This window comes from Centruroides sculpturatus, unplaced genomic scaffold (genome assembly GCF_000671375.1).
Source record: "Centruroides sculpturatus isolate CEXI.00-Female unplaced genomic scaffold, Cexi_2.0 scaffold20, whole genome shotgun sequence".
Lineage (NCBI taxonomy): Eukaryota > Metazoa > Arthropoda > Arachnida > Scorpiones > Buthidae > Centruroides > Centruroides sculpturatus.
This window is the reverse complement of record NW_019384333.1, coordinates 152,395-166,107: the sequence shown is the minus strand read 5'-3', so window position 1 is coordinate 166,107 and position 13,713 is coordinate 152,395. Positions and strand designations below refer to the sequence as shown.

The following is a 13,713-nucleotide window of genomic DNA, read 5'->3' as shown; positions in this document are numbered from 1 at the left end:
TCAATTTCTTGATTTTTCTGATTGCAAAATCACTTCTGTGAGCAGGTGCATTGTCTTGATGAAAGATAATTTTTTTTTTGCTAATTCTGGTCTCTTTTCTCCAATTTTTTTGTCTAATTGGTCTAAAAGGTTAACATAATATTCTCCCATTATTGTTTTACTCTTTGAAAGTAAACTATAGAATAATTCCTTTTTCATCCCAGAAAACCAGTCATGATTTTTCCAGAAGATGGAACTGCCCTCTTTGGTGCAGAACATCCAAGTTTTGTCCATTGTTTTGACTTCTCCTTTGTTTCTGGTTATTAGTGATAAGCCCAAATCACATTTGTAGTAACAAATCTGTGCACAAAATCTGCATTTTTCTGAAATGATCAAGATATTCTTGAGAAATTTGAGCAAGAATGCATTTTTGTTAAATTGTCAACAAACATGGCACCTATCTTGTGGCTAGTTTTCTCATATGCAATGCCAATTCACCTGAAATGTTTACAACTTTAGCAATGTCAGATATGTTTAGTCATGAATTTTGCAAAAACATATCATGGAATTTGTTTATGATTTCTGATGTTAATGCACCTATTGGATGTCCACTGCAAGGGTTGTCTTCCAGGCTTTCATGACCACATTTGAATTTAGTAGTTTAATTGGAAACAGTTAAAATTAAAAAAGCAAGTCCCCTAAAGTATTTTTCATGTCTTTATGATTTCTGTTGCTGATAAACTTTTTTTTTAACTTTATAGATGATATTAATGTTAGTCTTTCTAGAAAAGAACATTCTAGAGCTATTTAATCTTTGAAATACAATTTTTGAAAAGTATTAAAAAATGCTCTTTTTAAACAATTTAAAAAAATAAAATACAATACAATAAAATAAATAATAACTAAAATATATAAAAAATAACTTGATATTTTTTATAACTTGTTTGTTTAAAAAATATATAAAGTCTTAATTTAAAATTACATTTGTTACCTTTCATTTTTCTTTTATGAAATATTTGTATATCTTTTAAGGAATCACCAAGATTCTTCCTCATGACAATTGTACTATTGGTATCACTTTTATTCATTCTCAATATAGATCCTTGCATTCTATGAAAACAAAACAATATTGTATACATTTTACTTAATAAATTAAATGACTTATCTGCTATACTGAATGAATTTTGTATTTGTTTAAACTAAAGATTCACTCAAACAAACAATATATATATATATATATCAGTTTTCAGTTTTGGCTAAATCTTCTCACAATAGAAGCCATTTGTTGCCTATCAGAAGTATGATATATAAAAAACTATATTATCTATTGGAAATATTATATATATAGTTGAAATACTACAGGGTATCACCATTCTAGAGTAAATATCACTGTTATGTGTTTCATTTCAGGTTAAGAATGCATACATTTGGGTTAGGTATGTAAGAACAGCTATCTAAAAGCTTTGAGAAAATAAGTTTATTATAAATTGATTTTTTCTTTTTATCTAAATACATATCATCTACTTGTATGTCTTTAAGTNTAAATTATTTAAATTAATTAATTTATTTATAATTATTAATATTAATAAGAGATGGCGCCTAACGCTTACCTCTAGTGCCAAATTAATTAAGTAATTTATTTAGTAATTAGCCTTAAAACTAGCCCGATGGATTTACGGCATATGTTTGGTGATTAGCTATATTACATCGGGTTTAGCGATGATTATATAAAAGTGTATCATTGGCAAAAGATTTCAAATCAGAGTTTGCATAGCTTCATTTTTTGCATTTATATCATTTTGCATTTTAGCTGTAGGCCTTCCTCAGACTCCGAAAAATAAATAACTAGATAATGCATTACAACAATTCCAATTTCCATAATTGACAAATGTTATAAAGTTAAACATATCAAATCATTGTTCCTGACAAGAATAGTTGTCACATTTGACAGCCACCATGCAGACACCCAGCAGCATCATAATATAATTTGCTTTACATCTAAATTGTATACAATGATTACAAATGTATAAATTTCTTTTATCTTAACAACAGATTGCTTAAATTTTATCATATGTATATTTACTTTAATAAAATTTAATATTAATTTTTTCTTAAAAATTTATACTGCAAAACATTTTGGTCATGTAAATATATCAGTTTCCTGTATCTTTACATTTTATCCAAAAGAATCACTTTTACCAAGGCCATTATGAGAATTAACAACCTGCACTCTAAGTACAATTTTTTCCTTTACATAATCGATTTATAGATTATGTAATCATCTAAGATATCTATCTATATTATAGGAAGCCACTTAGAAATGATCCATATTTTTGTCAAATTGCACAATGCTTGGTGTTATCATGTTTTATTTTTGACAAATTGCTTTGAAAATATCTTGATCATGATTGTGAAAGTGGACGTAAATAGCAAATTGACCATTCCCCAATATTGTTTTTAATCAAATTGGAAACTTTCAGCCTAAAGTTTATGAGAAACAAGATCAATTCAACATTGTCTTGCCTACAAGATAAATCTGAATTGATCATAGTAGTGAAAAAATTTAAAGGATAGAATTTTTTAGAGAGATAGGATATTATTGTAGAAACTAAAGGTTTTAGCTGGAATATTATAAATAATTACTTTATATCTAATTAGCAAAGAATACCCAGCATTGCCTGGTAATTCAGGGAGGGGGTTGAGTTGTCCTAATTGTAGGGTAGCATATGTTTCATGCAGGATGGCAAAGAGTAACTATGCAGAATTTGATGCAGTTCAAAGAGTTTGGCAATTTGTGGAGGATGAAACCAGGGGAGGGAGTGAAGGTGTGAGTTTTAAAGTAGAGTATATTTTTTGGAGGATTGTAGAGACTACTATGCAAAATTTATCCAGATTACTCAAAAGATTTAGGAGTTTGGGAGTAGGTGGTGAAATTGGAGAGGAGACACGATGGGTCCAAGTTTTATGGTAGCCCATGTTTCCCTTAGAGTACCAGAGAGTAACTGCAGAATTTGTTCCAGATGGGTAAAAGGTTCGGGAGTTTGTAGGGAAGATTAAATCAGCAGGAAGGAGTGAAAGGTCTAACTTTTAGCTTACATACATCAGAAAGTCATAAGCTTTCTAATGGTTCCTTGACATGGATGTACAATCACCACAATATTACTGGTGTAGAATTCAATAAACAAATAAGTAATTACCTAAAACCAGCAATAATTTTCTTCAAAACTAACATTTTCTTCCATTTTTAACAGTCATCATCAGGTTTCCATGCATTGGAATGCTTGTAAGAGAATATCCATTCCAAAAATTAAAAATTGCACATCTTGGTTGGAGAACAGGGAATGGAAGTTTTGTTATCAAATTAATCTATTAGCTAATCTAAATAGCTAATTTTCCTTAAATGAAAAATGTAGATAGATGAAGCAAATGCCTATCTGTATATGTTTAGTGATTAGTACTGTAAGGAACCAAGTCCGTGCTTTATTTTTAGTTTACTTTTACTTTGCTTTATTATATTTTTGTTTGGGGCTTATGTTTGGTTAGGACGAAGGTTTCCTCACCCACCACCCTAACGTTNATTTCAGGTTAAGAATGCATACATTTGGGTTAGGTATGTAAGAACAGCTATCTAAAAGCTTTGAGAAAATAAGTTTATTATAAATTGATTTTTTCTTTTTATCTAAATACATATCATCTACTTGTATGTCTTTAAGTGCTGGGAAATATTCTTCAAATATAAACAACACAAAAAATGCTCCCTTTTCCAGTATAAAGAGGAACTGTTTATTATTCATGTTTGTACAATTGCATCTTCTTGTAAACTGTTAACATTTAACAAATTATTCAAAGAAAAATTTCAATTCAATTTGTGAAACAGGCATTTCAACTGCAACTGAACAGTTGCTGTAGAAATGCATGTCCCACAAATTAAAATAAATTATTTTAAGCTTTTTTTTGTCATTGTCTTTAGTAAATAATAATAATTTTTTAAAGGAAAACTTAATGATGAGCTAAAACAATGATTTTTATCATTTGATAAATCTTAACACAGTGTATTTCATTCTACAGTATACTTTAGTTAATTTTAAGCTCAGCCATAACATTTTCTTGGATATAAGTGAATTGAAACTCAAAAATTATATCTTGAATACAGATTAACAAAATTCACTAAATAAATCTGTGGTGTATTATGGTGTGATAAGTATTTTTTATTACAAGTTATTTGAATATACCAATTTTGCTGAATAGTGTACAGTTGAACATATCTCAAATCTCACAAAAATGAGAAAAAAATTTGAGATATACAGATAGTAAACAGTAATAGGTTTAATTGGAGGTATGATATTTTATTAATACAATAGCAAGTACTGTACAGTACACATCTGTATTAAGTATAAATAAAATATTTTTGACATACCTTAACAGAAAAAGTTTGTCAATAGTTTCTGATGTTTGTCTTTCTTCAACCAATAAGATGCAAGCCAAACTCATAGCCAATCAGAGAAAAGCAGCGTTAATTGCAACTATATATAGTAAGACCCCACTTAATGAGGGGATGCATTCCTAGTCAACAAAATGCTAAACGAATCAGCGTTAAACGAGGTCATTTTAACATAGAGTAAATGGGGATAGCGGAACATGTGACCAAAAATAAACAAATTTTACTTTAATTTTAAGTTATTTTTATATTAATTTGTATAATAATATATGTTAAATAACACAAACATATGCACACAGAAATGCAAAGTTCATTTTTTGTGAGGAAGGTCCTGGCTTTTCTGAAATTCTTGTTTTTTGCGATAAAGTCGTGAAGTTTCATTTGTCGCTTTTTTCTTTCCTTAAGCAAATGTCAGTAGCAGAAGATCACATCCAAAATGCCTCATTTTGCTTTTGCGCTCCTTTCAAAATCTGGATCATTCGCTACAATTTGATAAATGATTTCAAGATAAAAGGGTTTTTGAGATAAACACATTTAAATATACAGTTGAACCTGTCTACCTTAATTTCAAATATTGAAAAAATTGGATAAGACAAGTTCTTTCTGTTGCCACAATGTAATCTTAAAAGCATATATTTCAGATTTAGAACAACAGAGCAAATTGTTAAGAGACAACACATTTTTATGAAAAAATATTGTAATAAAATGAATTTTATAGTTTAATAAAGCTTGTATAATTTTAAGTGAAAATCAATTTTCTCATTTCTTCTCCCATTATTTTTGACAGATTATAGCAACAATTGAATTTATAAATAATTTTTAAGTTTCACTTCACTTACAATATGTTCAAGAAAATAAAAATTATTTCCAATGTTCCAATATTTCCAACCTAACTTAAAATTGACAAATTATATTTTCTCCCATTATTTTTGTTGTTTCAGCTAGTATCTAATGTAATAGAAATAAATTAATCTCAACTCTGACAAAATGTTTGAGTGGAAACAGTTTTCTTACACAAAAATGAAAGAGTACATTTAAAAGGAATGTTAAATGCATTATCAGAAAAATTTTGAGTCTCAAAAAAGTTAAATAGTTTAAGCCCTATGAGATGACAAGTCATAGAATACTACATCATCTGTTGAATGATTAAAAATAAGCAGACAGTTCTTAAATCAAAGTGTTTTTTTTATAAACTTTTCTATATTATTTTAAATTGCAACATTTTCTTTTGTCTTACCATAAATTATTCTTTATTGGGCTGCAATTTAAAAATTGCATCCCAAGTTACTTGATTTCAATTCAACTTTTCTCAAGTATGGAATTAGATAGATAACCAGCATGAATCAATTGCTAACAGAAGTATGATGTACAGGGGCAAGACACTTTTAAAATGCCAGACCAGATATGGAAAGTTTAGGGACTACATATCCTGATTAACTATATACCGTANTAATTCTCCCTTAACAGGGAGCATATATTTGTAAATATTGAAATATTGATAATGAGCAATATCATTAAAGCCTCATAAAATAAGTAATAATATCCATGCAATTTATTTTAAATTACAAATAGTATATCATTTACTTACGTATCAATCCAATACATGTATTCTCCATAAACTGTCAAAGAAAGTGGACTTGTCAACGAAGCACTTTTTATCACAACTTTTCTGTGAGTTCCATCCAAATCAGATTGTTCAATGACATTCATTTGTGTATCACACCAATATAATTTATCCAAATCATAATCTATTGCCAGGTCATTAACCATTTGAATGGATGATGAAATTATTGCTTTTCGATCAGAGCCATCTAATCTGGCTCTTTCAATTTTTGGTGAAATTCCCCAATCACTCCAGAAAAGAAATCTATTTAAAAATAAAAATATTTTTAAAAAATTTAGAATTATTATATTGAGATATTTTATTATTATAGTTCTCAATATTATAAATTGAGAATTATACAATGAAAAAATAAACAATATACAAATTTTGTGCTTTCTACTTATTCTAAAATAATGTTGTGACATTACTTTAAAGAAAAAAACTCAGTTACTATTAATTAATAATCAGTTAATTTAATAATCAGTTACTTGTCAATTGATTTATGGATATGAAATACAGATACTTATAATATTTGTCTGTAAATGCATACATTCATATATACTTTATCTATTCAAGTTGCAAAATCAATATGTCACGTTCTATAAATATATATAAATATTTTTGTATGAAATGACAAATCGGTTAGATTAACTACTCCAGTAGAGTTTCTGTAATCCAACATATATCAGACCAATGGGTGTCAGATTACTGTATTTTTGGATTGTGTATATATATACTGTACAATAAAAAACTGCAATTGGTTCATAGGTAAGTTTATCATATTAATCACTATTGTGACTGTTTTGCTGATCACACTTGCAATAAACAATTAGTGACTGATATCATACATGTATGTACATCAGCTTCTCTCTCTCTCATAAATCAACAAGAAGTAACACAAAAATTTTCTGTGTTGCCTGCAGAATGTCAGATTACTGGACATTTTCGATTGGAAAGAAATAGACTATAGAGACTTTATTGTAATTTATCATCATTGTTTTATTATTGAATATTTTATTTTATTATGGATTATTTTAAATGTGGAAAAAGGTAAAAATTATCTTATCAAACAGGTCATATATATTTCTTTGTAAAACAGGGCTGGCGGAATTACAGTATTAACATTGTAAAAATGCATAAACAGATAATAAAAATATATTCTTTTACTCTCCATGTCCAATCACCAGGAGCAAACTATACAGCAGAGATAACTTTCCTTTAGAGGCTACACCTCTGTCACCTGTAGACATTTTAGACTGTTTTACATAATTTGGCAGAGGCATAGCCTCTAAAGAATGGTCATCTCTACTGTGGAGATTAGTTTGTTCCTGGTGATTGGACATGGAGTGTAAAAAATATTTTTATTATCTGTTTAGGTGTTTTTATGACGTTAATACAGATCATATATATTTTTTATACAAATTCTTATACACAGCTCTATTAATTATTCAAATAAAAATTCCTGCTTAGAAAATAATATCCTTGAAATGCTTTTATTTATAAAAAATAAATGTTCTTTTAAATGGCAAGTTAAGTATTTATTTATGTTATATAAAACTTTAAATTATTTCTTCTGTTGTATTATCATCATTCCATTGCCTAAAATATATCAGATTCTGTTATTAACTTTCCATCTGTTCTAATAACAATTAGTCCCTTTTCCATTTCTAACTCTGAAATTTTTCCTAATAAGTATCTCAAAATTTCTTCAACCTATCCTTAGTTCTTTTAAACACTATATTAAAATTCAATTATCTCTTAATTCTATCTCAATTCTCCTCATAATAGAACCATATAAATATTACTTTGAAAAATGAAGCATATAAATTAAAATTAATGGCCCTTAAGCATGCACAATACTGCTATTTCTGAATCTTCATTTAAAAAATCCAATAATAATAATAATTAAAAATGCAAAATAAAAAAATTGTGTAAGTTAAAAACTAAAAATCAAAAGAATAATTTGATTCAAACTGAGAAGGAAGGATAAGAGTAAGAAAAGAGAAAAATCTAGAGGAAGAAAGAACAAAACAAGAGAGCTTGTGATTGGAACAGAAATAAAAAAAAAATAACTGATTCAAAAACAAGAATATCAAGAAATAAAAATCAATTAATTATCAATTAAAAACCAATTTGATTTTTAATAATTTTAATATTTTTTTAATGTTCTTAATAAAGTGTCATAGTAAGAAAATATTCTTTTAAATTTGCATGAAACATGCAAGGTTCAATAAAATAAAAAATTAAAATAAAAACTTTTTCCACTTAGTCTGAAAATTATTAAATTATACATTTTTCTTTTTTCAATGTTTTGAGTANCTCAGCGAAGTTTGTTTAATTTATTGTTATTGGTGTCAAAATGATATGATTTTATGATATAAATTTCTATAGGTTTGATGGCTCTCATCCATAAATTAACAATCATTTGACAATAATTTCTTTAACCTGGTCAACTATTTAGGAATTGTTTATATCAAACGTCGTGTTTGACTATGAACAAGGCGATTTATTGCCGTAACCACGTGTTACGTGCAACCAAGAGGTGATAAGAAATATCTCTTATTCCCTTCTTGTTGATACTAACGTCTATAGAATAATCGTTAAACAAATAGAGATGATTTCTCTTATTGATATTTTAACATTCTCCTTTTTTTTCTTATTCGAGGAGAGCGTCTCGGTCATTGACCGCAGAAGTCCCCCTTTTCTCTTTTACTAGGAAAATTCCTAGATTTATACTGATCTAAAACAGAGAAAGGGTTTCGGACCTTCACATATATAAAAAATACACAAAACTATGGGTATTAACAAAATGAAGTCTTACTGTTAATTATATTCCTTTCTCCTATCAGAGACGATGAATGTACATTGCTAAGTTCATTCACATACTTTTTTTGGTACATTTACAAACTTGGGAGCCTTTCATAAAATTTTTGTACGAAATTCTCTATTATAGTTTGTTCCACTTTTTGGTTGAACTTGGACTTAGCACTATCAGGTAGTGGTTCTGACTGTTTGCAATGATCAAAATTTACAAAATCACAGAGAGTAGCTATAAAGCAGCTAAAACGATCAAAGCCCTCTGGTGGAGTTTTTTTTATTTAATTTTTTATAAAAATTGCATCAGAGATAAATTAAAATTAAATTTCTTATAATACATTCAACCAGTTTTTATTTATGTTTATGCTTAAATTTTTATTTATGCAATTTTTTTGAATTGATTATGGCTACACTTTCTTTGAATTTTCTGTTATATGTATTTCTTTCCTTGTATAAAATTTTTGTGTTATCTTTGTCAATATTACAATTATTTATGAGACAATGATCATGAAAAATGGATTGCATTCAATGATATTTCATATCTGCTATATGTTCTTTTACTCTTGTTTTCAAAACGTAAATCGAAAACAAGAGTAAAAGAACATATAGCTACTCTATGGGTTTGTGATGTGCAAACTTATAGTGTACAAGTGCCATATCGTGGTTAATGGTACGTTTAAGTTACATACGTGTATCTTATATTTTTTGTGCAATTTACTTGTAAAATATAATATTTAAATGCTGTATACATTATTTCTTGTTTTAGTTGACTGATGATGGGCCAAAAGCCCGAAACGTGTAGAAATACTGTATTAATTAAATAAAGATGGAAAAGAAGCCACGTTATTGATTAATAACACGATCTTGTGTTTAACACTCTCAAAAATTCAGTACAACACAGTTTCAAAGCAACAAAGAAATAATTTAATTTTTAATTCCTGAATGGGAAGAATCACAGTACTAATAAAATATTTTTTTTTAAGTAAATGTTCTCAAATANATACTAAAAAAAACATAAAACAATCATAATTTTACATAAATTTCATCAAACTTTATAATAAATGTAATGTAGTATTAAAGAAATAATATTACTTTTACAAATAAATAAATAACTTCTATTTACCCTTGGAATGGATGTACTACTATTGCTTTTGGTTTATCCATGTTCCCAGAAATAACAACAAATCTATTACTTCCATTCAAATGTGCAACTTCTATTACATCATAAGAAGGATCAATCCAATACATATTTCCTAATAAAAAGTAAAAAATTCTAGTATTAGAATTTTCAGTTATATATTTTCAATTTCAATAATTTAAACTATAAATTAACAAATATTTTCATACAAAATTCTTTAATAATATAAAACACTTTTATGTGTTTATAATAAAATAATTTAATGAGAGTGTTAAACACAAGATCATGTTATTAATCAATCACGTGACTTCTTTCCCATCTTTATTTAATTAATACGGTATTTCTACACATTTCGAGCTTTTGGCCCCTCATCAGTCAACTAAAACAAGAAATAATGTATACAGCATTTAAAAATTATATTTTACAAGTAAATTGCACAAACAATATAAGATACACATATGTAACTTAAACATACCATTAACCACGATATGACACTTGTACACTATAGGTTTGCACATCACAAACCCGAAGAATGAGGTGGTTACACGGATATTATAAAATTCCGGTACATCTAGTTAAAATGGTAAAGCGATATATGTGAGAATCGGGGTTTTAGCATCAAAGCTTAAACCGTTTTCCGACAACGGGGCGGTGAGTCCCGCTCACAGGGTCAGTGGATGGCAATTTAGGAGGGCGAAAATCGAGTGGGAGGTCGCGGATAAGTCGATAAGGTGTTGACCGAGTACGAGTAAACACACATATTTAGGATAACATATGTATATATTTTTAATTAACTAATGATATATTTGAAAGGGTTACAATAATTAAAAATACTACTAATCTCTAACCGAGGTTACAATAGGCGGTTTTCCGGCTACATCTCGCATATTTACGATAAAGGATATTCTTTGATCCTTCTTAAAATCTATTTAGGAATTAGCCCTAGTCCACCTGAGAGAAGGGAGAAAGTTCTACTTACTAAAGTTGTAGCTCGTAGAATCTAACCGTGTTGTCCGTCTTTAGCGGTCAGCGATGAGGATCGTCAATCCGTTATTTCCTTCTAAGTTGGAGGCCACCCCGATACTGGCCGGGAGCCCTCTTTATACTGATTTCGAGGGGGTGAGAACTATGACGTTATTCATGATTTATCCGCACACCTGCTAGTGTGTTGATATTTGGATCTAGCTAGTTCGGACAAATGACTCAGCGAAGTTTGTTTAATTTATTGTTATTGGTGTCAAAATGATATGATTTTATGATATAAATTTCTATAGGTTTGATGGCTCTCATCCATAAATTAACAATCATTTGACAATAATTTCTTTAACCTGGTCAACTATTTAGTTATTGTTTATATCAAACGTCGTGTTTGACTATGAACAAGGCGATTTATTGCCGTAACCACGTGTTACGTGCAACCAAGAGGTGATAAGAAATATCTCTTATTCCCTTCTTGTTGATACTAACGTCTATAGAATAATCGTTAAACAAATAGAGATGATTTCTCTTATTGATATTTTAACATTCTCCTTTTTTTTCTTATTCGAGGAGAGCGTCTCGGTCATTGACCGCAGAAGTCCCCCTTTTCTCTTTTACTAGGAAAATTCCTAGATTTATACTGATCTAAAACAGAGAAAGGGTTTCGGACCTTCACATATATAAAAAATACACAAAACTATGGGTATTAACAAAATGAAGTCTTACTGTTAATTATATTCCTTTCTCCTATCAGAGACGATGAATGTACATTGCTAAGTTCATTCACATACTTTTTTTGGTACATTTACAAACTTGGGAGCCTTTCATAAAATTTTTGTACGAAATTCTCTATTATAGTTTGTTCCACTTTTTGGTTGAACTTGGACTTAGCACTATCAGGTAGTGGTTCTGACTGTTTGCAATGATCAAAATTTACAAAATCACAGAGAGTAGCTATAAAGCAGCTAAAACGATCAAAGCCCTCTGGTGGAGTTTTTTTTATTTAATTTTTTATAAAAATTGCATCAGAGATAAATTAAAATTAAATTTCTTATAATACATTCAACCAGTTTTTATTTATGTTTATGCTTAAATTTTTATTTATGCAATTTTTTTGAATTGATTATGGCTACACTTTCTTTGAATTTTCTGTTATATGTATTTCTTTCCTTGTATAAAATTTTTGTGTTATCTTTGTCAATATTACAATTATTTATGAGACAATGATCATGAAAAATGGATTGCATTCAATGATATTTCATATCTGCTATATGTTCTTTTACTCTTGTTTTCAAAACGTAAATTGAAAACAAGAGTAAAAGAACATATAGCTACTCTATGGGTTTGTGATGTGCAAACTTATAGTGTACAAGTGCCATATCGTGGTTAATGGTACGTTTAAGTTACATACGTGTATCTTATATTTTTTGTGCAATTTACTTGTAAAATATAATATTTAAATGCTGTATACATTATTTCTTGTTTTAGTTGACTGATGATGGGCCAAAAGCCCGAAACGTGTAGAAATACTGTATTAATTAAATAAAGATGGAAAAGAAGCCACGTTATTGATTAATAACACGATCTTGTGTTTAACACTCTCAAAAATTCAGTACAACACAGTTTCAAAGCAACAAAGAAATAATTTAATTTTTAATTCCTGAATGGGAAGAATCACAGTACTAATAAAATATTTTTTTTTAAGTAAATGTTCTCAAATAAGGTTTAAATATTTCAATAATAAACATTCATTTCATTTTTCAATTTATAATATTTCTTCTTCTTTTACAGAAAATTTAATTTTATAAATGTTCACCCTGGTAGTACTGGTACACACTCATCATAGCACCCCTTTGAACAAACATGCTATGCATGGAAGCATTCTCTGGTGTTACTTTTCATAATCTATATATTGCAGTCTATATCCAATCTGTTATCCAATATTTATCCAAGACAAGAAAATAAATTTTATAATCAGATTTATATCTGCTAAAGGGTAATTAAAAACTGCTTCACTATTATTTAATTCATTTAAAATCTTATAATATTTATTTTCATTCAAAATTCATTTTATAAATATAGTTAAATTTTATTTCTCAAACAATGAGAACAAAATCAATAATTTTAATTAAAAGATAATTTATTTATTGCATTATAGAGAGTTTATTATCAGATTTATATAATTTATTTTTCACATATATATATAAATAATATATAAATATATTCACCAATTTTACACTTTATTTTTCAGTAAAATTTTTACAAAAATATACAGTATAAAAATTCATTTTCAGGCAATTAAATATAATATAATCACTCTTTCTTCCCTTAAAAACAAATGTATTAATATTATACAGCAGGTCCTCGGTTATTAATATCAATAGATTCTCAGTTCTTAATATCAAATTATTTTTACTGTAAACTAACTGATTCAGTTAATATTTGTTCTAATTGGATCATGCTCGCAATCTCAGAATTTATTTCCCACCTCATATAATTAATTTTACTGTTTATAAAGAAAATTTAACAATAATAATTGTAAGTACAGTGGAACCCACTTAACAAGCATAATTTATTCCATAATCATACTCTTAGTGTGAAATACTCATTAAAAGCAAAACAATTTTTCCCATATAAATTCATGTAAAATACGATAATGCATTCCATGCTGAAAAAATACTCAAATATTTTATGTATAACATTTATTCAAAGAAAGTTATACAATATACATTGTTAAGGAGCATGAATCATCATCATCTT

At 27.9% G+C, this 13,713-nt stretch overlaps 1 protein-coding gene across 1 annotated transcript; it reads right to left on the bottom strand.

Moving 5' to 3' along the window:
• LOC111630679 (low-density lipoprotein receptor-related protein 1-like) lies at nucleotides 1–13,413 on the bottom strand. The gene is made up of 5 exons (XM_023374820.1): nucleotides 13,370–13,413; nucleotides 9,961–10,110; nucleotides 6,006–6,284; nucleotides 970–1,089; nucleotides 1–295 (listed from the first exon to the last, which is right to left on the bottom strand). Exons 1-5 carry the CDS (start codon nucleotides 13,411–13,413, stop codon nucleotides 1–3), a joined length of 888 nt encoding a protein of 295 aa, XP_023230588.1.
• Nucleotides 13,414–13,713: the final 300 nt, after the last annotated feature.